This window comes from Dermochelys coriacea, chromosome 5 (assembly GCF_009764565.3).
Source record: "Dermochelys coriacea isolate rDerCor1 chromosome 5, rDerCor1.pri.v4, whole genome shotgun sequence".
NCBI lineage: Eukaryota > Metazoa > Chordata > Testudines > Dermochelyidae > Dermochelys > Dermochelys coriacea.
In genome coordinates, this window is record NC_050072.1 from 18,982,195 (window position 1) to 19,007,074 (window position 24,880).

The window sequence follows — 24,880 nt, forward strand, 5'->3', positions numbered from 1 at the left end:
CCAGCTTGTGCTTCAGAAGTCAGATTTAAACAAAAAGAATGGCATCTCCAGGTTCTTGGGATCTATGTGACCATTCCAAAGAGATGAAGTGCATTGGAGAAAACAAGAACACTGCTTTAAGTTAACCACAGCCCTAGAATTATTGTCTAAAATCAGCACTAAATAGGGAAGGGGTGGGGGGGAAAGAGTTTTTTAAACCATTTCAAACCTAAGTCTCCAAAAACAATAAAAAAATGTCACCGATCTTTATAGAAACCTCTTCTGCTCAGAACACCAACATTTTGTTTGATAATTTTGTTCAGTGTGTCCTCTTACCAAGAAGTGATGTTGTAAAAGATGAGAATGGAATCTGTCCAAAAGTAAACAGGATGTCCAATATAGCAGGTGTTGTTTAGCTTTAGATCTCATTCCATCTTCTTAATTTATTAAACCCTCTCTTAGAAGGCAAAGACCTCACCCAATTGAGTACTGAAAGTCATCTATAATGGGAATCTTTAGGAGGAGAGATTACTCTTTCACATAAAGATCAAGAGACTAGTTGTAGAAGACCTCAGTGACTAAATTTGTGGGAGGTAAGGGAGCAGACAACCAGGGAAGGGTTTTAGTCAGTCATCAAGGTATGAACTGGCAGAGATCCATTTCTCTAGAATGAAGGTGCTATAACAGCTACCATTTGGTGAATATTAGTGGTACAGCCACACTGAAAGGAAAAGCCTGGCACTGGAAGTGTAGTAGCTCAAGGGAAACCCAAAGAATATATGGTGATAAGAGGCTGTAGACCCATGCAGTTATGTGTCTTTTAGATCTGGATGTGATACACTTACATGGTCCCTGCTGAACTTCGTGGGACCAACAGTGAGGCAAGTCGAGACCTTCAAATCTTGCTGAAAGACCTCTATAACAAGATGATCCAATATGGCTCCAAATCTCTTCTTTTCTGGCTCACCTGAAGAGGAAGAAACACTACACAGGATGTAGGATCCAAATTCTTTAGATAGATTCTTTAAGAAAACAAAGCCCAATCATGTGTGATAGGTCAAAACTATTTCTTACAAGATCTGCACACAGGAACCTTGAGGGAGCAATGCTGATAGAAGCAGTCTGGATTTCATAGGAAATGAACGTTAAAAGCATGTTTGTCCCCAGAACTTAACTCTGTTCTATAATAAGAAAGGGGCCATGAGAGTGTACCGAATACATAAATAAGTGCTATAGTACTTTCTTCTTAGAACAGCCAATGTATAAGGCATCTTAATTTGATGATAGCAACCTTATAGGGACTTGATAAATAAGATTACACTGATCCTTCAGGTACTGTTTTTAAATCTCACTCACATATAAATAGCACTAATAATTAGCTAACAGGGAGTTCCTTGTGATAGTTCTTGCATTTGTTCATTCTTTTCAGATGAAGATCCCTTTGATGTGAAGAGATGATCAAACATCAGTAAAAGAAAGGGATCTAAATGAAATCCTGTACAAAACAGAGTTTATAATAATATATTCTACTATTTTCTGAAAATGAGCATTCATCAAAAGTCTACTTAAAGGGGATATAATGAATTTAAGAGACACAAAACAGCATTTTTTAATGTTTTATGTAAAGCCTTCTTCCAGTAAAATGCCTTTTACAAAGGTAAGGAGTACTTGTGGCACCTTAGAGACTAACAAATTTATTTGAGCATAAGTTTTTGTGAGCTACAGCTCACTTGTATGTTCTATCCCCTCCCCTTTATAAAACAGTGAACTTCTTAGGAACAAATGCTGTAAAGAGGGCAATATAATGAAGTTTGATGCTTCAAGTCAAAATACAGGGATGTGTTTTTAAAAAGTGTTATAACTCAGTTAAATTCTCTAATTGTAGAACCATGAAGGAAGGTATGGATTAAAGAGTTAACCTCCTACACACTTATTTTAACATGCATGGAATCAAACCTTTTCAGTTACTTCTCCACTACACTTTTTTTTAATAAAAAGAAGAGACACACTTAGTAGGATCACATTAAGGATATAAATCTCCCCTGGAAAGAAATTATTCTGTCTTAAATTTAAACTAAAGCCAATTAGATCTCAGGTCACAATACCACTTTCTGAATGGTAACAACAGGGAACTGATGACCTTCTTACCTGTCGTGGCTGTTCAGTCACTCGTTGTGGATCTGATCTCACTTTATTGCTAGGATGGTTGGTAACTTTGGTTACTGGCTGTTTGAAAATGGATGCTGTTTGTCTGATTGGCAGTGTTGTATTTAAGTCTGGTTTACCCTGTTTAAAAAAAAAAAAAAAAAAAAGGATTAGCAAGGACTGTATAACAGATTGCTGTTGGATTAACCCATTTTTACTGACTTGTGAAAGAATTTGTTGTTACTGCACTAATGAGTTCTTGGATAGCTAACCTTTCAACCAACTCACTTATTTTAAAGAAAAAAAATGAGGTTTAGAAGTTTCAAGGCTACTTCTATCTCATGGAAAAATAAAGCAGCGTGAGAGTCCACCTTTCCTTATTGGAAAATATACGTTATTTATTTAAATGACTTGTTACTAAAGTGAGCTATTGTCAGAAAACTAATGACAAATTCAGCCTTCCATACCTGTTTGAAAACATAATCAAAGCAAGTAATTTAGGGTTCTAATAAACAAAAGTGTTATTCAGAAATTCACAGATCTTAAGACCAAAATGGACCAATATGATCTAATTGAACCGCCTACATAAAAATAGATCATAGTATTTCCTGTATCAAGGATCTTCATAACTTTGAGTTAGAGCATCTCTTTCAGAAACATTTTAAATCTTAGACTAAATGACACTAAGTGACAAAGAAACCCCCATAACCCTAATAAACTGTTCTAATCATTAATTACCCTCACTTCTGTGAAAATAGCTTGTCTCTATATCAATACCTTCTATAATTTTTTAAATTTTATATTTTGAATGGGTTTCATCTTAGTGTGCTGTATTTTAGGTTTTAGAAGATAAGCTGTTTGACCTATAATCTAATTCCAAACTAGAATACTTACTGTAAAATCTTGTTTCCAAGAAGAATGAAAAAATTTCCCTATTTTTAGATCAGTTCAGGAGAAAATGGAGATAAAAATGTATCATAAGTCTGAATTTATTTTTATTTTACTGAAAAATGAATGTTTGCATGATTGGCTTTGTTGTGCTCAGGTATTTTCATTAGGTATTTTTATAAGGGGATGATATTTTATTTTTCATACACCGGTGACAACATTTTTAGGATACATGATCCAGATAAGAGTATGCTAGTTTCCTCAGAAGGGTCTTATGCTTGATATTTTGGCAGTCGTGTCACAGGTTGAAAAAACTTCTGAGACACCGAAAATAGCAAATATTTTAAGAATTGCTGGCTAACACACCTCACATACTTAAGAACTTCAGCCAGTCTTTTCATCCATGATAACAGAGCAATTTCGGATTTTCAAAGCTTTTTATTTCAGAAATTTCGGATATGCATTATATTAATACAAAAAATACATGTACTGACAAACCTGAGCAATAGGTAATCCTGTATAGCACAAAAATGTGGTAGCCTACATTACGTTTACAAACAATTTTTTTTTAACCAACCAAAACTGTCAGTTTTAGAACATAAAAAAAATGTATTAAGTGATAATCACTACAAACACAAAACAAAATTCTTGCCACACAAGACTATACAATTAAAATGAAAGTTGGATTGTTGTTTTATGCAACAATCTAACAGCAAGGGGAAATTTGGAATATTACATTTCAGCTTAAATTAACATTTTATTGCAAATATCTGTATATCACCTATATCAGTATACAAATATTCATTGACACATGCTTAGCATGCATTAAAACTCATTTGCACGTACATCTTCATACTTTCCAATCACATACAGTAACGTTGCGGGCTTAGCACTTGTTCAAGATTGGAGAAACTGCGTTTAGCATTAAATGAATTGCACTGGATCGCCAAGCAATCTGGCTAAGTCTTGGCAAAGGTTTGTCCATGCTTTTCCAAAAACTGGAGAGAGAAATGTCATTGGTACTAAGAAGTTAATTTACAGTGTTCAAGTAAACTGCTTGCTCACCCTCAGATACAGAACTCAGCAGTGGTATACTCTCTTTATAGTCACTGAAGTTGCAGGAGATTATACAAACTTGCTTGGGATCAAGGATTCCCACATCACGAAAAAAATCTATATGCTGGCTGTTTGTATTTAAGTATCCCTGCAATTTCTCTGCACAGCTCTGAAAAATGTAACACTTGAGATTGTACAGTGCATTCTGTCCTCTGTACCGAAGTATTGCCAGCAGATCAGATGCAACATTGTACACTTCTGTTGGTAATGTCGATCGTGATTCAAACTTAAGTATTATCTGAACAAGTGGAGTTGCTTCTGCTTCAATAAAAATTAAATTTGCCACAAGCAATTCTCTCTGCGATAAAACACTTAGCTCCTCTAAAACGGCAGTCGTATCCTCCACTTCGATTTCTCAAGCAATGAAGCCCTTGTAGTACTCCACATGATGGCAGTGATAGTCTACGCTTTAAACCAAGTAGTCCATCTTGTTCAACATTATCTCTGGAATAGTTGTGACTTTCAACTCCATAGTCAATAAAATAATCTCTGAAATGAACACATCTGAGTAAGGGTTTTCAGAACAGCTTTTTTATTAGAGCACACAGACGGTCCACTTCTGTATACAAATGGCACCAGCACTCACCTAGTAAAGCTGTCATGTGTGCCCAGCAGGCACATGAATGCAGTTAGTTAAAATGCCATTTAAACCGTCTTTGAATGACTTTCACATGTACTTTGCATTATCTGTCACATAAGCCATTACATTTGAAAAGTCGATTTCATGGTGTACAAGGTTTCAGAGTAGCAGCCGTGTTAGTCTGTATTCACAAAAAGAAAAGGAGGACTTGTGGCACCTTAGGGATTAACAAATTTATTTGAGCATAAGCTTTCGTGAGCTACAGCTCACTTCATTGGATGCATCCTTTTCTTTATGGTGTACAAGGGACTTTATAACAGACTGTGCAACTGTAGAGTAGTTTAACATGTTCTAACTCTACTGTTTCTACGAGCTTGGCAGCAGCTGGGAAATCTTCTGAAATCTGCATCAGCTCTATTAGAATATTTGCAACACACTGGTGCAGGCTGTCTGTATATTCATCCACAATTATAGCTGCATGCTGATCCTTCAGTTCAGCAATCAGTTGTTGCTTGTTTAGTTCAAAGACGTGGGGAAGATGGATTCATCTCATTGTACTTGCTTGCGGGATATAGGCCCCATTTCATATGTGCTTATTTAGGAATTCTCTCATTTTGGGATTGTCTAGTTTTTCTAGTGGGATGTTTGCACTGCAACAGGCCTTCACTCATTCTTGTACTGTATCTTTTCCCTGTATTTCTGATTTTCATTTTGTCATGCAAGCACACCAATAACTGTGAGATGTGCCTTTGCTACTGTCACTTCACCACTCTTTGCCCTTCGTTTTCTGTTTTTCCATTGTTGCAACATGACATGGACCTTTAATGTGGTTGACTATGTAGTCCTTTTTAACATGGTCAAGAACTTTGCTTCAAATTGTACAAAATAACTTCCCTCCATCCATATGGAACATATATTTGCCGAATTCTTTAACACCATCCTCATGTTTAACCATTTAGACATTGGTAGAAAATGGTTCAAATGCCTGAAGCAGAAGGTAGAAAATCGTAAGGAATCGGTGATTTCAGAAATAAAAGGTAATTTCAGGGGAAAAAATGCAGCAATAATGCCAATTTCCAGAAAACACTGGCCCTACTAAGAACATCCCAGCCTTTTTCAGGGTGTAAAAGTGAAAGTGTGGCTGAGTGCACATATATCTGTGCAGGTTTCACCTAATAAAGCCACACAGGATAGGCGCTGGAAAAAATGAAGTTCCCCAGGATTAAACAGCCCTAAATATTTTCCCATAAAGTATGTTCTGTGTTTTAAAAAGTCTTGAGAGACTTTATATTGTCATCTGTAATTTTTGATAAATAATTGTTAAACTTGTACTCATCAAGAATATTCTTGTAAAGATTGTATTATAATATCTGTGCTAGAAGGGAGAAAAAGGGTACCCCATCATGTAAGAAGGAAGCTCTATAATTGGCTCGAAGGTTGTAGATCAGATATAAGTGAATAACTGCTTTCAATATAAGCTTCAATATAAGTATATACATACCTAACCAGATGAGAATCATAGATATAACTGATTTGGTGAAGTTCTTTTGTTTGGTTATAAATCCCAACTAAAGCCACATTCTTAGCCTCCTCAGAATTTATAAGGGGATTATTTTTGTACTCATCTGATACTTTACTTCCAATATTAAGATTCACTTGTTTGATAGTTTCATAGTGTTTTATTTTTGTTTAATATTAAGGTTAATTCTGGTGATAGGTTTTCTTGATTAAACTTTAGTTTTAGAGTTTTAATAAAATTTATAAAATAGAAACTGATATTGAGTTACAATTCCTGAGTCGTATTTCCTTCAGTAAGGAAAATGGGTCCAGAACCTTTCAAGGCCTCGGATGGATACCAGCCACTCTACCTAAAGGCCTGACCAGCACACCTAACAAATCTATACATCTTATGCTACAAAATTTTCTTATTTTTAGTCTGAATGTGTCTTTGGGCTTCTAACTCAAACAGCTTCTATTTTGAGAAATCTCCTCCCTATATAGAAGGGACACTTACAGACTCTGATCTCCTGGTGTGTATTAGTGCCATGTGTTATAATAATGAATCCTCTAAATATTGCTGCCAATGACATGTCAGACCCATAGAGCTTTACTAGATTCCTTTTAAAAACATTCACGAGTGTATCGCTTATTGCTCACATCCTATTGAGCAACTAGTTTTCAAACTATAGGACTAGATTTGAAATTGCTTGTTCACTTTCACAAGGCCAGAGCTACAGTAATCTGGCAGGTTTGGATGTCCATGCATTGCATATATGGGCACCCTGTGTTTACAAATAGGAGGTCATTACCCTCCTACCCCCTGCCATCCCCACGCTCTCACTCAGGAATAGAGTGATCTCTTGTTGGAGAAGGATTAAGTTACAGCAAAATAATTACTCCTGAACAACAGCACCCACACAGGGGTTAACATTTTTAATTTATGTGCACCGACGTCACACCTTTAGTTGATATGCCTCAACTTTGCTTAGTGTTTTGGTGCAGACATGCCCTAAGAAGTAGCCCAATGAATGGTAACAAATTAACACATGGTAACTTGTAAATCTCATTTTGAAGATGTTTCCAACAGGGAAGTGTTGGGAATTTTCACGGTGGACTGAGGGCATTAGTTTGCTTTTGCTGAAGTCCAAAATATTGTTGTGCATTTGTTAATATAGTAAAGCAGCTTTGGACAATGAGGGTCAACAAAATGCAACAATGTTCTTACATTATGCACCTCTAATTTTCTAGCAGGCAAAGAAATCAGACATTTTGAGATTGTCTTGTATCCAATAAGAGTAACTTGTGTTAGGCTAATGAATATAAATGTTTCCATCAAAAATAGGGCGATTTTTTTATTTTAAAAATACTGTGTTGTAACCAATTTTTTCACAAATGACACAGATCTAATGAAGTCAATGGAGTTAAGATAACGGATAAACTTGGCCCCATCATTTCTAAGTGTATTATATTCCACAAGCACTTTCAACATAGACATGAACACCAGTCTTTCACAGCTTTTCTGAGACAATGTCAAGTCTTTTGGCATTATCTCCAGAGACTTTTAAACCCACACAAACTTTGGAATTTCAGAACTTTTACATTATAAACAATCAGAGACACTGAAAAATAAACAAAACAAACAAACAAACGGCATTTTGAGTTGTACGTTCAAGACATTTTGTGCATGCAACTTGAGTTCCTTTTAAGGAAAAAAAAAAGTGTTCCCCTCCAATTATTCAGTGAAATTAAATATACTGTGTAAGTACTGTGTAATCTTTCATCTCATTCTAGTTCCAATTTTTATTTTAAAGATATGTTTCTTTAGATATCTTTCTACAGTCATACAGGAGAGGGATAAACAAACCAAGCTGTGATACTTTAGCACACTAAGAGGCAAATAACAAGCTATTGTATTTTGTGTATGTGATAACCCATATAGAATCCATGCATACACTTAAAAGCAGTGAATGGGACGCTTTCCCTAGGGAATGTAAGATTCTGGAGTTGTTAAGATTTCATTTTTTTTTTAAAGTTTTTAAACCTGATAGTTGCAGAGAAATGCGAAACAAGTATTAATGATGGGGAAGCGTAAGATTTACCAGACACCTAACTAGCCTGAAGTCAGCCAGAGTTGGTCTGGGCTTCAAATTTCTATGGTGGCATGGCCCTGGAAAGTTCCCAGGTTCTTCCATATAACCACTTTCTACTTTAGTTTGACAGCTAGCAGGTAGAAAAGGAGTACTTGTGGCACCTTAGAGACTAACAAATTTATTTGAGCATAAGCTGTCGTGATGCATCCGATGAAGTGAGCTGTAGCTCACAAAAGCTTATGCTCAAATAAATTTGTTAGTCTCTAAGGTGCCACAAGTACTCCTTTTCTTTTTGCAAATACAGACTAACACGGCTGCTACTCTGAAAGCTAGCAGGTGTCTTTCAAACTCTTCAAGCAAAGAGTGAATCACTGTAAAAGTATTCTGTAACCATGCCATTACTCTCTTCCTGGCTTGCTTTTAGCGTCCTTATTATCGTCACTTTTAATGTTATATCTGTACTTTCCACTGACTTCAGTGGGCTATCGAGGAAGTCCCTAAAGTTTCCCACTGATTTCAGTGGGCTTTGAGTCAGTCCCCTAAACAGTTAGTAGGGAACTCAGCTATACTTGTTTTGGTGCAGCCCCCCGCATACTTCTGGATGTTCAGAAAATCATAATTAATTATAATTATGCAATACAGTGTGTGGTTGATTTTCAGAGTGAAACTGAGAATTTTTAATGAAACCATAAACTAGCATTCATCCATGGTTCATTTCATGGTGTTGGATTATGCTCCAATAGTTGAATCCTAGTGGTGAATGAAGTAGCACCTCTGTATTTCACATACTTTAAATTTGTATAGTATTTTATAATCCTTCACGATAAAGGACACAATGTGAAATGTCTATAAATGGTCTAATAAACCTCACTTCATTTAAGACACAAAGTAAGTTATGGTATTCAGTTACCAATATACTTGTTATAAAAAGCTCAATATTCTTAATCAGAATGGGTTTAAAGGCCAAAGACTTCTCTACCAGGTTCTGCTGCTGCTTGATTAACATCCTTTAAAAGCAGCTCTCCTCAAATAAAGTCCCTTTGCCCTTGTAGGAACTAAAGTATTACATCATCTGTCAGGCCTGTCAATGCATCCTTGTGCCACATCTATGCTCCATCCAGCTGTATTCTTCCTTACATAATGTTTCTAGGCTAGCAGAAATGTTTTCCAGAAGGCCATCCGCTATCCTCCTTCTGGAAAAGATACTTCATACTAAGTATGATTTAGAAAGTTCCCACAATATTATTTCCAAGCCTTTCCAACCAGATGATCCTTAGGTCACTCATTATATAAATGTTTGGTTAGACAGTAGTCTAATATACTTTTCTTTCAAAATAAAGCCAACCACCAATTTGAAAGGGTTGTGGAAGGCATTTTTACAGCCTAACAGTAGCGCCAAACAACTGCATTTATTAATTCTTATTCAAAACTACTCTGAATCTTCTCTCTTCAGGAACCTCTCAAACCAGCAAAACAGTTTTAAATACTTAAAATGTCCAAATTAAAGGCATTACAAATTATTTGAAAAGATTACTGTAAGAATGAAGCAAAACTCCTCCTTCCCTCCCCCCCGACAAAGCCCATCAATCAAAAGGGTTTTATTGCTAATTCTGTAAGTTCAGTAAGTGCACTGATACCTAATCAGGATGTCTTGCAGTTTGTGTAGAAGACCTGAATGACAGATTGTAAGTGACCCATAAATGCTAACAGCACAAAGAAGAAAACTTATTTGCAATATCTGCATGCTGGTTTCAAGCTAAAGATATCACAAAACTTAACTAATATGTTCAATTAATGATGGCAGAGGCAAAAAAAATTTTTTTTAAACAGGATTTTTCAATTACCATCTGAATATAAAAGCGGCCATACTGGGTCAGACCAAAGGTCCATCTAGCCCAATATACTGTCTTCCAACAGTGGCCAATGCCAGGTGATCCAGAGGGAATGAACAGAACAGGCAATCATCAAGTAATCCATCCCATCGCCCATTTCCAGCTTCCGGCAAACTGAGGCTAGGGACACGATCCCTGTCCATCCTGGCTAATAGCCATTGACGGCTATATATTTAACTGTCTCAATATGGTTGAGAAAGACAACTTAGCTGCAGTTTTATACTTCGTCCTTTGCAAAAAATATAAAACAGAGGCAAATTATTTAGAAACCACTCATGGTAAACTGTTTGTACAAGACTAACCACTAGTACAGTATGTGTGAATAAGTTTATGCACAAACATGACAAGGTAAATCTGTTAGAGGTATTGAAAAGAATTCAGCTGCAAGATTTACTAGAAGATGAACACCACATATCGCTCTGCTCTAACAACTGTGCTTTAGAACTCACAAATAGCAAACTTCAAGATTAAATGTAGAGTCCTTTTTACTACCTACTGAAGAAATAATCTAGTAGCCCACAAAGTACAGATTTTAAATAGCATAGGATATTAACAAATGGTATTTGCCTAAGAAACTGAACAAACAGAAGCGTAGATTCTGCTCTCACTTACACTGCTGTAAACCCAGGATAGTTTCTGTGATTTCAAAAGCATTACTCACAATTTGCACTAGTGTAAATATCAGAATGTGGCCCAGACTTTTATACATAAAATTCTGCAGGACTCACTGAATTAGGTTCCTGGTACTACTCCTCTATTACTTGCACTTTCAAAAAGGTGCGTGTCTGTGAGGGGGGTGGTGGTGTTTTTTAAATGCATACATTAAATGTAAAAGATCAGCATGAACTGTGTGGTCCATGCCTTCTGTCATCTGCCATTAATTTAATCTTGTGGATCCATGTCCTGGAAATCAGATACAGCTTATTATGCATTTCCATGCACTGTCTAAAAATATAACTGTCAATTTAAATGAAAACATTGCAACTTGTTTTAAAAACCCAGCAGTTTTGGAAAGAACTTTTGGAAAGAATCCTTACAGTATAAAACATCCTTACTGCATCCGTCACTATGATATCTAGGTGTCAGCATTTATTGGTGATTTTCCTAACATACTGCATCTATTATCTTTGCCTGTGTGTGCTTTAGGGCCACCCCGGCTTTTTTTTCCCTTCTAACCACTATCAGAAGAGGAATATATTTTCCTATTAATGAAAAAGCCTGATGCGGTCTCGTTTCACAGGCCCCGTCTTTAAAAAAATTGCTTCTTTTGGATGCATAATTTTAAAAGACACCAACGTTTGTATAAATTTTATATAACGGCCTCAAAAGACAAGCTTCCTGGCACATATGAAAAAATATGAAACATTTTAGCTCAGAACAAGAAGATGAAAACAACAAGGGCAAATGCTGGACAAGCGAACAAGTGATAATCTCTTGACATCAACTAACTTAACAGGTCTAATTTAGAAATGTGTTTTAAGCCTTACTTGTCATCAGATGAACACTACTGAAATTTGTTCTCACTTACACACATGGGGCAACTCTTGAATTATTGTTTAAATTTGATGTTTCAGGTTTAGCCTAACCTTGATTGTTCCTTGTAGTAGCAGAATATTGCTGCTACTCAAAAATATCTATACCTTCATGACAACTAAAAAGATAAATATACACAGACACACACACCCCTGAGCAGCAGGCTGCTTTACACAGAAAAATTGCTAAATGCTCTAGAGGAAAGGGCAATTTTAGGATCTTAAGTAGCATAGATACACTTAAACATAGTGTATTTACTAACAAACCTTATTTTGATTGAGAGAATCATTCCTTAGTCTTTGTTTGTTCTTCTGTAATTTACTGGGCATCATCTTTCCCGTTCTGAAGTCAAAACTGCTGAGATCAACAGTGTTTCCCAGGTATCTTGCCAACTGAGGCTTGCTTCTGAACTTCTTACCACTTGGACTAAAAAGAAGAAAACACTTTAGTATGTTTTGTTGTATGAAATGATACAGCTTTGACTTCTTAGAACAGGTTTCATACCTTTTTAATTGATACTTTAAGAAGCTTCCACATCTTTATTCCATGAAGCATGTTCATTATGGTGTATTTATGCATTTATTAGGCAACTGAGCCAAGGTATCATCGCTCACCTAAAATCCAGTCCCATCCTTTGCTCAGGATTCTAACCTATGTTTCAGGATGATGGACACAAGTATGCACTATTGGCCTGGAAGGTAGCTTCAAATGGTAATTCAAAACTAAATGATTGCTTCAGCTACTCTAGTTAAGTATAAAAAGCCCACAATGAGAGATTAGATTCTGTCCAACTGCAGGAAGTCACTTGCTCTGTACAAGATGTAGGGCAGTAGACTAGGGCTTCAACTGACGATCCATTAAACCCAATCATTAACGCACCAACAATCTCAAATCTCTAATGCCAACAGACTGATACAAATGTATAAAAATAGGATATGATACAGCATGGCGCCATATACATAATTCACTCACTAATGCTGGTATCAGAGGGTGGAGAAATAACTGAGCAAGCAAGCAAGCAAGATACATGACACATGATATGAAGCGAATAGTCTCAGCTTTGGCCAGCATGTACTATATCAAATGAAATGATGCTGTTTGTAGCAATATTTTGTCTTTGAGGCTTTATTTAGAATTACTCCATTTGCCCCATTTAGCTGATGAATTATCAACAGTACCCTATTCCCACCTGTTCTTTTGAGCACCATCTGCAAACATTTGGTTCACCATCATCCTAAAACAATGCTGTTTCTACCAATCTACATGCTACAGAACTTTCTTTTCCCCCATACCTACAGCCCTTAATTTTCAATAGGTGCACACAGATGGACTCCTGCACCCATGCAGCCCTCCACCATCTTAAATGGAGCTCCAATGGGCACAAGGTTTTGCCCAAATACACCTTTTTTCAAGACCATGGGCCAAGCCATTATTCAATGAAAGAAAGTTAACTTAGAAAAAATTAGTGCTGCCTTAATAAGACTTAGAAGTGTGGCAGTGTCCAGCAGAACAGGGGCTGAACACTAAAGTGAGACAGCAGGCTTGAGAGGCCTACAGCAAAGTTCTTGTGTTGCCTGTGGAGTTGGGGAGCTGACTCCCATCAAGTACAGATAATATTTCCTCACGCTGAGGGCAGGTGGCAGCAAGGTGCCTCACAGCCCTGGCTACCCCGGGAGGCATCACAGGTATCCCATGTCCTAGGTGAGTGCCCTAATCACTGGCTATACGCTATACTGGGGGGAAGTGTCTCGTTCAACCACCAAGTTTCAAAATCTCAAACGTTTTCAAGAAATGGGAGCAGCAGCACATAAGCCAGCAAACAGAGCTGGAAACAGAGGAGTCCGAGTGGGAATTTGGGGGTGGGAATGTGCGTATGTGTGCTTTCTTTTTTCTCCTTGACAGGAGCTTAGAAGGAAAGGCTAGGACAGCTACAGAGGCAGCAGCAGTAGTGACCCAAGGAATGGAAGAGTCAGTGAAGATGACTGGATGTGGAAGCGGCAGTGCACATTGTCGTGGAGTGGGTATCTGAAAAGTGCTTCGTTTGTATGAAGTGCTGCCTGAAGAGCTGATAGAAGAAAAGATCTGAGGTTTGGAGACACAGATAGAAACCAGGGTTGAGTTTCAAAAGGGATTTAAGCAGATAAAGGAGGGAAGCAAGAGGAGGCTGAAGAGAAAACTCAAGACTCACAGATGCAAGCTGGACTGGAGAACTGTGAGGGTAGGTTGCTGGATGAAGAAAGTGGCCAACGGAAGCATGTGACTTCAAAAACCAGGCAGAGAAAAAGACTGGTTAGTGAAGGAGAAATAGAACTCAGAAACAGGTTTGCTGAGATGGAAAATGAAGAAGGGGCAGAGCAGGCAGTAACAGAAGATAAGAGTGCGCGGAGAAGAAGAGAAGAGCAGCTAGTCTTATAAGAAGAGGGAAAGAGTCAATGGAGATACCCAGAGCTTAGAGCCCCAAGAGGATCGAGGATGACTCTCGGAAGATTGCAAGTGAAAACAAAAGAGGAGGGTCTACATGACTAGGACTCCCTACTCAGAAAAATGGAGAGGTCCGTCTCCATAGTTGATCCACAGAACAGAAGGGTGTACTGTCTCCCGGGAGCTAAGATAAGGGATGTGGACCTGAGGCTGAAGAAGATCCTAATAGAAGCAGGAAAGAATCCACCCATTATCCTTCATGTGGGAACAAATGATACAGTTAGATTTTCGCTGGAATGCACCACGGGGGACTATTTGAGGCTGAGGAAGACACTTAAAGAAATGGAGGCTTTAAGTCTCTATTTCATAAGCAGAATTTAATACTCCAAATCCCTATAGAACCTTCAAGTGTTGTTCTGTCTACAAACATACAACTAAAAGGAGAGATAAAGATGTGTTCTGAGGATAAGTCCAACACACAAAAGCCAGAAGAGTTAGTCCCTGTCCCCCCAAAATATAAAATCTGACTAGAAATCATAAGCAACATAACATCCCAAGCTCACTTCCCTCTTTCTGAATTGGATGAGGCACTCTTCCTTTTACCAACAGGGCTGAGATTTTCAAAAGGAGTCTAAATAAATGTGTAATTCAATGGGAGTAACGTGCCTGGTTCTCTTAGGCTGGGATTTTCAAATGAGCTTCTAATCAAATATTGATCAATACCTGAAGGGTGTGTAGTAAAGGCATACAAGATCTGTTCTCTAGACACCTAATAAAAAGTTCTGGAGTGTGAAGTCCAGTAAAGTGCATAACAAGGTGTTTTGCTGCACCCATTCATTGAAAGGAAGGTGTTAAGGGAAACTATCAACCTAACCTAGACCAGTGGTTCTCAAACAGGGTCCAGGACCCACAGGGTTTCCGGGGGTCCGCCAAAATAAGCCAGAGAGCAGGGCCAAAGGTAGACTCACTGGAGACCAGGGCTGAAGCCAAAGCACGAGCCCCACTGCCCTGGGCTGAAGCCAAAGCCTGAGCAACTTAGTTTTGTGCCCTCGCCCCGTTGCATGGGGCCCTAGGCAACTGCTCTGCTTGCTACCCCCTAATGTCAGCCCTAGCTTTTAATCTACTGGATATGCAGAAAGAGTTGTCGTGGCATAGGTGGGCCATGAGTTTTTACAGCATGGGGGGGGGGGGTTCAGAAAGAAAAAACTTGAGAACCTCTAACCTAGACAACTTTAAGAAGTTAGATTAGTCCCAGGTAATACAGCTCTTGTAGGTGTTTCTATGCTTTTACATTCACATTTCAGAGTTTCTGTCCTCTGCTGCTCTCAGAAAGACCTATACGCATAGGATAAACCAATTCTGATATTTATCTTTGGTAATTACCCAGCTCCATTAATATAGCAACCAAAGGTCTCACACTTTTAAATGTATTATCCCCATTTTACAGATGGGGAATTGAAAGAGATTTTTTTTTAAAGGTACTTAGGCATTACAATACCAAACTGACTTAGGAGGGGACAAAGCCCATTATGTTGCTTAATGCCCACAAAATGTGCCACGGTCTGCATACGCTCAATGCACTTTAGAGGTCTATTAAGCTAAACTGCCTGAGCGTATTCCTAGAAGTGAGCTAGGGTATAAATTTAGCAACTCCGCACTAACTCCCTGTGACACCTTGGGGGAGTGCCCTGTAACCCCCATATTCCTCCTCTATATACAATTGTGATATTGCATATAAAGCTTGCTCTCTGAGGTATCAAGGAAAAGGTTATGATCTGCTGAAACCCACTGTTCCATCTAAGTTTCATTAATGCATATACAATTATAAGAATTGTGTTATATGGTTTTCACTGAAACATGCTGTGGGTTTGGGAAGTGCCCAGATGCTAGCTCTCTAAAGACAATAACACGTAAGGTAACCAATGCCCAGATGGGTGCTGGACAGACACCACCAACCATTGTCCAGTACAGGAGTTATACTTACATGCATCCAATGAAGTGAGCTGTAGCTCACAAAAGCTTATGCTCAATAAATTTATTAGTCTCTAAGGTGCCACAAGTACTCCTGTTCTTTTAACAGTTCAATTACTCTCTCACAGGAGACACACCTGGGTATTGTTTCACCTTGTGACTCAGCAATGCCTACCAGACATGCCTGGACTTGTGTTCTCCAAGCACATGGACTAAGGGTATAAAACCGAACACAGTGGCCCCCTGTGGCCTTTTCTCCTCTCCCCACCTATACTGCAAGCAACAAGGACACTCAGAAGACTAAAGACTGTGACACAGGAGACTGGCCCAGGTTTCAAGGGTGAAACCTGTGTACTATGAACTGTAACATCAAGTGGAGTGAGTAAACTGCTTGACCTAAATATCACTTAGTGTCTTACAGGTTTAGGATTTAGACTGTGTGCTTATTTTGTTTTCTTTGGTAACTATCACTTATAATCATTTTTAAAAAATCTATCTTTTTTAATCAATAAACTTGTTTTACTGTTTATCTTTACCAGTGACTTTGCCTGAAGTGCTTGGTAAATCTGCTTAGGTTTACAAAGGCTGGTGTATATCCACTTTCCATTGATGAAGTGGTGAACCAATTAATAAACTTGCATTGCTCAAGAAAGGTTCTTGAATAGTGCAAGATAGTATATTCCTGAGGTATAAGGCTGGGAGGATTTGGCTGGTGCCTTTCTCTGTGTGATTCATGAGTGGCTCTGGGAGCATTCATGCAATATAGTTGGGTATGGGGCTCCATATGTGGTTGTGCCGAGTGATAACAGCGCCTGGAGGGGATTGCGGCTGATCATTAGCAAAGCATTGTGAGAGACAGACCAGGATGGAGAGTTAAGGGGCACAGCAATCCCACAGTCCCAGGCTGCACCTCGGGGATCCTGTCAACTCCCCATGCGGACACGCTAACTGCACATGAAAAATGCCCTTGGGCACTTCCAAAGAGCTAATGTGCACAAACACTTTTAGTGTGCAGTAAGAGTATCTGCACAGGGAGATAGTATGGATTTAAATTCAAATCCTACCTCATTGTTCAGTAACTTCCTCATGTAGAGAACCCCTCAGCCTCATTTTCAAAAGGCTCCTAAATCTCTTTTGAAAATGACACATAGGCTCTTAAAGTCAGCTAGGCATAGCAAGGCAGAGCTCAGCAATGCCTACATACCTTAAACAATCTGGGCCTAAGTGACAGGAAGTCAGCAGCAAAGCAGTGAGTTGATTCTGCATCTCTCAAGTTCCAGGCTAGCACTCTAACCACTGGACCAGCCTGCCTCTTACTTGCACCTTTTTTCATGAATGTAAATACACTGACTTCAGTGGAGTTGTTCCCAATTTACAGCAGCATATAGTGAAAAGTACAGTATAATAAAAGTTATATGGGGATCCCATGGTTGTTCAGGTAGCTCAAAGGCCATTGGAAAGTTCCTTGTTTGAAATATATGCTAGTAATGTGTAGTTGAGAAATTATTTTAAAACTGATTGGAAAGCTATCTTTTCAAGGTTTCCCAGTTCCACATGCCTTTGCTAATTCATATTATGAAAAGCCTACCATTGTAGCTATAAGTAATGAAAAGTGATTATATTTAGTGGCTATCCCACAGTAGTTTGAGACCCCTTGAATCTACATTTGAAATTTTTTTTACACTTTTTGAAACATAAGTGAGATAATTAGCACATATGTCCCACTCTTCAGAGCAACGAAGAATGTATTTGGTATTAGGCATATGAAAACAGTCTCACAGTTAATGGAACATTGAGTTATTAGAAGATTCCTTAGAACTTTTAGATATGCTCTGGACATAAAGACTCAAACTGAGACATACTAAGTACACAATGGTTAAATAGATCTCCATATGTGGGAAAGTTAAACATAGCTTCCTAAAATAGTTAAAGAGAACTTACATAGCTAGGAAGAGAACCAACACAATCTGACTTTATGCAGACATCATAAACATTCTATGATTTTACAGTGACTTCATTCATTCAACCAGAAGTCATAACAAATGACTTATATCAGGATACTGGGTACAGAGGAAGCATTAGCATTTGATTAAATTAAAATGTGTCCCAAAAAACAAAGAATTTGGATTTCCAAGATTAAATTAAATTATACAGAAACATGAAGCCCACTGTATGAAAAATACCAAATTCAAGTTTAGACAAGAGACAGAAAGAAATATCAAATAAACTATTCAACTAATGTGCACGAAGAAAAAACAAAAACAAAAAAGTTCTCCAATATTCAGAAGCCTACTTTTACTAAAAAAGCCAATTCAGGAAACAATGTTTGTCTTAAGAAGAAAAAAGGCTTAACTGAAGTCAGTGTTCAATAAAGTTTTTGCGTACTGAACAAACATTGCATTTGTTGCATCACTATTTAAATAAAAACTTCATTATCTCAGGTTTGATATATACACTAACACTTGAAGTGTTCTAAATTTACCCAGTCAGAATTCAACACAGCACACAGTATATCAACATGACAAATTAAAATGCACAAAATAAAGAATTTTTACCTGGAACAACATCTAAAATATCATTTTCACTAATATTATGAAGTCTAGAATTGACATTACACAAGACAGAAAGGTGAAGATATTTTTTCCTATAAGCTGAATGGCTGGATGTTAATATACATTACTTCAAAATGAAGTTTTAAATACCTTGAGTCAACTGGGAGGGTTAAAGTTACTATAAAACAGTACAGGCCTCCAAATTGCAAAATTATGTAAATACAGATATCTCTTTCAAAGCTATTTGCTCAGCTCCTCCCCAATAAACTAATGACCTGCCAAGCAATAGTATAATTTAAAATTTCACAGTACAATGAAATTCAGTTAATATACAGGGTAGTTAGTTTATTTGACCCCCAAGGCTCAAGATGCACATTACAAAATTATTAAGGTTGCTCAACACTTCCCATTTTAAGACCCTGTTTTCAGTTGCTTATAACTATGCCAAACATTAAACATTTTGGGCTGAAATTTTTGACACTGGGTGTCTGCCTCAAGCTGAATTGCTTTAGAAGATTTCTGCCAAAATAGTTCAGCCATTTCTGAGAACAAAGCTAGTGTTTTGGCCACACGAATAAATTCTGGCAATCTTATTTGAACAGTTCTAGTATCCCCATCCTCCCCTGCAGGGACTTGTAATCTGGTCTTTGTGCCAGTGTTGTCCCTATGAAAATCTGTCCAACTTTCACCAAGTTATAAGCCTTTGACAAAAAATTGTTTAAAAATTGCAGTTCACATTCAGTAGAGACTTTTTAAGAGTTTAATAGTTAGTCTCCAGAGATTTCATGTGACTTGGTCATGCTCAAAGCTCTAACAGTTCCTTGTGCATCTGCCATCCCCACAGGACAACTAACCATTCTGCATCCCCTCACAGCTACTACTGTCAGGACTACACATGTGCCATCCACAATTTTTGAATATTTATTTGACCACAAGAATCTGCCTAAGTAGTATGTAGTCCTGCTGCACAGGCCTATTTGGATCAAGAGCAACCTGAAGTCTAACTGCTCAGGTTGGAGAAAGATGAAGTCTCCTTGGTGATATTTCTCCCTCAATGGATAGAGTGCAGACAGCAAAAGGAAGACTGGATGTTAAAGCTCAATAATGTGACAGAAAACTTAGAGGCCACTTGAACCTAATATTATGCATCTCTAGAGTGGTAGCAGAAGTGCTGATAGAAACTTTTGGTCAGGTAACATGGGTAAGTAAATTCTAATGCCCGCTGCTGCTAAATTAAGAAAGATTGACCAATCCACCAGAATCAAAATATAATTTCTTAAATACAGCTTTAAGGAAAATCCCAGTGACAATTATCTATTGTTTGCTTAGCATTAACACTGTGTATTACTGTATATTATATAACTTTTTTCAGAATAGAAAAGTCTTTAAGAAAACACAACATACTAGAAATGCAGATGTTAAGATACAGGTTTGTTGTTTTTTTTTAAATAAGAGGCGGCTTTATGGGCTTCAAAAGAGAAGTAGAGAGTTTTAGAATAGATATGAAAAGTGAGATGATGGTGTTGGCTTGATAAAATGGAAAAAGGAAGTAATTCAGTTAATTGGGAACAGTGTGGAAAAAATAACAGACGGGAGCAGAGGAAAGAAGTTCACAGGTGATGAAAGTTGGTATTTTTAGCCAAACAGATAGGGTAGGAGACAAATTCCAAATATTTAGCCCCTGATTCTACAATTTGTTCCATGCAGGTGGACCTCAGCACCTGTGTGGCGCCCCAGTGACTTGAATGGGGTTCCTTGAGGATACAGGGGTCAGTACCATTTGCAAGACTATTTACTAATAGTAAACGAGCTAAGAGTAATTATACAAGTAAATCTATTGAAGAGATGTGCAAAGCTGTTGAACTATCCATCATTTGGAAGAGCACAGAATCCTGCTAATCCAAATGTTGTTGGAACACCTAAGTATTTGCGTTACTATAGACCACAAAACAAACATCCAGAAGTAGTGTCAAAGCAATGTTTCAGAGTAGCAGCCGTGTTAGTCTGTATTCGCAAAAAGAAAAGGAGTACTTGTGGCACCTTAGAGACTAACAAATTTATTAGAGCATAAGCTTTCGTGAGCTACAGCTCACTTCATCGGATGCATTTAGTGAGCTGTAGCTCATGAAAGCTTATGCTCTAATAAATTTGTTAGTCTCTAAGGTGCCACAAGTACTCCTTTTCTTTTTGTCAAAGCAATGTCCATCTGCCTATGTGTCAAAGCAATGCGGTTCAGCTTTTGTAGTTGCATTTAAAAGGAATCTATTAAAGAGGTTGTTAATCTCAAAGTGCTACTTTCAAAACAATAGTAGCGTAAGTAAAACCACCAGTTGGTCTTGATTTGTTTACAGCTTCTTTTCAAGAAAGAAGAGCTACTTTTCAATTTTAGTGGACAAATCAAACTTCAGTTTTTAAAGTAATTTTTTAACATGTAGAAATTTTTAAGGCCTTGTCTACGCTAGGAGAGTTTTGCTGTCTAAATATTTTGGCAAAATCCTCCTAGTACGGATTCAGTGCCTTAAACCATAAAGTTTACTGTATAAGCACAGTTATACAAGTAAAACTGCATCCATATTAGGGTTCATATAGCTATGCTGGGTTTAAAAATTTAAAAAAGTCATATCCCAAACTGACACAATAATATTTAGTGTAGATCAGTACAGAGTAATTTTTATTACTGTGTTTGGATTTCAGATGAGGCACATTATAAGCAAAATATAGACACGCGCACACCGTGGGGAGCCACGTGTCTAACAATGATGAACTTCCCCCGGAATTTTTCTTTCAATAACCTTTTATTTAAGAAAGAAAGATCTACCACAAATTTGTAAAATTCAAAGGAAGTCTATGATTATCTGTTACAAAGCTATTCAAGAAGAGATCTGTTTCTTTTTAGGTATTGACGCAATCATCCATCCCATTCACCACCCCAACATGATGTAAACTTACAATCTGCTTTATGGTATTGGCAGTATAACCACAAATTGAATTCACGTATTCTTTTAACTGTCAAAAGCCATTTGCACTTTTTAGCACTGTAGAGTGAATAAAAACATGTCTAATGAATATGAGGCTGTTAGTTTGTTTCAATAGAGCAAGACAATCTTTTGCTTTATTTCAAATATTTCTTATTTTTAAATCAAATCTCAAACATTTAATAACTAATATATTTACCCATGTTGCCATGGATATGAGTATATTAAAATATATACATATTACAGATAGCAACCTGAAATATGGATTTAAAAATTTTAAGTGTGGGTTTACTCTGAAAACGGCATCTCAGGTTTCCAAAATTTCTCTGACACCATGTTGCTTGTCACAATGATTTCTGTATCAAAGAGGTTCAGTTTACGATATCAGCCTATAAACTCAATTTCATCTACAAAAGAGCTGCATTTTTATTCCAATGTATCATCACTATTAAAGGCGCTGCAGGCCAAACTAGGCCGTCAGTGACACCTGTGCAAGGCTCATTATTGTCAAATTATGTCATGAGTGATACCTGTGCAAACCCATTTCTTTCAATGGTTTGCACAAACATAACTCATTGAAAATGAAAGCAGACAATTCTGCTGATAATACATGAGAGAATAGAATGTAGATCACAATTCCACAGTTGTACTGTCTCTGTTTTGCTAAAAGGAGGAAAAATCAGTACAAACTTATTTTTGTCATTAAAATAAAATCTGGCTTTGAATACACAAAATAAATCTTTAAGAGGGGCCGGACACTACAAAGAGATGTCTCTGGAGAACTCAGGCCCTGGGGTTCACCAATCATCACAGGCAAGACAAAGTTAAGATTGGCAGAGTCTTCAGGATTTTGCTGGTGAAGCAGTCAAGACTGGTGTGGCATAGAGTTGACACAGTCTAATTTCCAGCAAAGCTAGCTCTCGCTAAGGCAGAAGGGTAACACACTAGCTTAGGGTTCTGAGCTGCCCTGAGGAAAGCATCACTGAAGAACTCTAGAGTCATAGGCTGTTTAACTGTATTTGGCCCATGCTGATTTACCTTCCTGGATTTTCTTTTACTTTAAATATGGTATTACTGACATTTTCCTCACAGCTGAAACGGAATGGAATTAGACAAAGTTACGTTTCCTAAACAAACCCTACACAATGTGCTAAACACTACTACATACTTTTTATATATTTTGTATGAGTAGTCCTCTTGACTTCCACAGGAATACAGTTAAGAATGTTTGTAATGCAAGTGTGAGTGCTATACATCTCACTGTAAGCATCTGCAAGATCAGGGCCGAAGATATGGAATCTACTGTGCACGATCTGTATTCTCATTACTACTTCCCTTTCCTTTTCAAATCAATGTCTGCTATATCCACAGATTAAAACAAAAACAACAATGTATTCATATACAAAGGGGCATGTCTGATGATCCACTAAGTGAAGGCAGGCCACTCATCTTTCTTAGTCAAAAAAAAAAAAATCCCATCCCATATTTTTAATATAATTATATTTTGGCATTTCACTAGTGCCATCCATCTGATTATTATAAAGCACTTTACAAATATTAGATATCCAAACATCCCTATATGATTGCTACTATTAGAGATGGTGAAACTGAGGTACAGAGATGTTAAATGATTTATTGAAGGTCACATAGCAAGTGACATAAATAACTGCTCAATTTTAATGCCCTGACATGTATAATGAAATCACCACATTGCGAGCCATGAGTTGCCTGGCAAATTTTTAATTTCAATTTTGTGGTGCTTTGACAGAAGATCTGCATCAGTGCTGACAATGCTGGAACGAGTCCTAAAATTTGAAGCATTTACTCCTAATTCTTTCCCAGATAAAAAAGGCAGATTTTTTAGGTTAAAAACCAGATTATAATCCTCTTCATCTTTAATATATATTTTTTAAAACCCAGAGTTTCTTGTTATGGCTTCCATATGGCTTCAATTTTTCTTATTGAGATATGGACCACAGTGCACAACTAATTAAAAATAAAGCACATTTTCATCTGGTACAGTATTTCTTAAGCAGTATTTCCACCCCATCTATATTTTTAATAAACAGTTGGATAATAAAAAACTTATAAATTAAGTCAGTAGGACTAACTGGCATCTATCTCCAAGAAAGACAAACACCGTCCCACACAAAAGTGCTAGAGGGCTCTACATTGTATTATCAGCTTGTCCACATGACCAACAAATTACCAAACCATGTTATGTGAATTTGATATTAAAATTCTGTAATGCAATGGTGAACCAAAGTGGATTTCAAAATCAATAATCATATTGATTACAACTTATTGAAATCCTGTAAGAGTTCTACTTAGCCACCATCATTTACTTAGTTGGTCATGCTAACTGAAATTGCTTTTAAAACTTTTTCTTGCCTTTAGAAAAAACAAACAAGATCCCAGTTCTGCAGTGAGCTCAGTGACCTCACAGTGAGGTCACACATGGCTCACGGCAGAATCAGGGTGAAAAACTGGTAATATGGGCCCAGATGCACGTAGGTATTTAAACTCCTAACTTCCACTGAAATCAACGCATACCTTTGCAGAGCTTGGCCATAATGGTTATCTCAATTAAACTGCTTTGTCCTCCCCCTGTTTTAATCAGGGACCTAAAATATAGAAAATTGAGCATATTAAGATCCCCAGAGTTCTGGCACGATAGAAACAGTTACATAGGACTAAACCGTTTAAGTAGAGTTTTTCCAAATGGTTGTTTTAGGATATATCTGTAATCACTTAGTTGTTCTGAATCAAATGTTCCTATTAAAATAATACTGTCCACAATAAATGTTTGTCCTAAACAAAATCTGGCATTTAAATCTGTGAATAGTGACTTTACGTGTAAAGTGCATCATCAGACCCACAATCAACAGGGAACAATTTAGAAAATAAGAATCATGTTGTGGGCCTCAAGTTTAAGCTTTCAGATACGCTTCACAATAAGGTGGTACTGCAAGAAAAAGCTGATCATGATGTCAGATGCTATCCAATCATCTGCCACCATATTAGCATACGGTTAATAGCTCATATCAGACAAAGGCAGTAATACAAGAACAATGGCAAATGAAACTCCTTTATAAAGAGGTTTCCAGTAAGATTTATTTAAAATGCTAATGGAAATCAATGCTTCCCCTTCCACATGTATAGACACTTCTTTTGTCTAGTGGCAACACATGATGGGTCAAATGATCCTATGTGCAATGCTAATAGAAACTGGCTTCTA

General features: G+C 37.4%; 1 protein-coding gene across 1 annotated transcript in view; it reads right to left on the bottom strand.

Moving 5' to 3' along the window:
• Positions 1 to 24,880, bottom strand: part of MBD2 (methyl-CpG binding domain protein 2) — a 64,381-nt gene that overhangs the window by 35,584 nt on the left and 3,917 nt on the right. Inside the window, exons 2-3 of the mRNA XM_038403276.2 lie at positions 11,990 to 12,149; positions 2,128 to 2,265 (exon numbers count right to left, since the gene is read on the bottom strand). Of these exons, the coding sequence (XP_038259204.1) occupies positions 2,128 to 2,265; positions 11,990 to 12,149 (298 nt within the window). The remainder of the gene's footprint in view (positions 1 to 2,127; positions 2,266 to 11,989; positions 12,150 to 24,880) is intronic.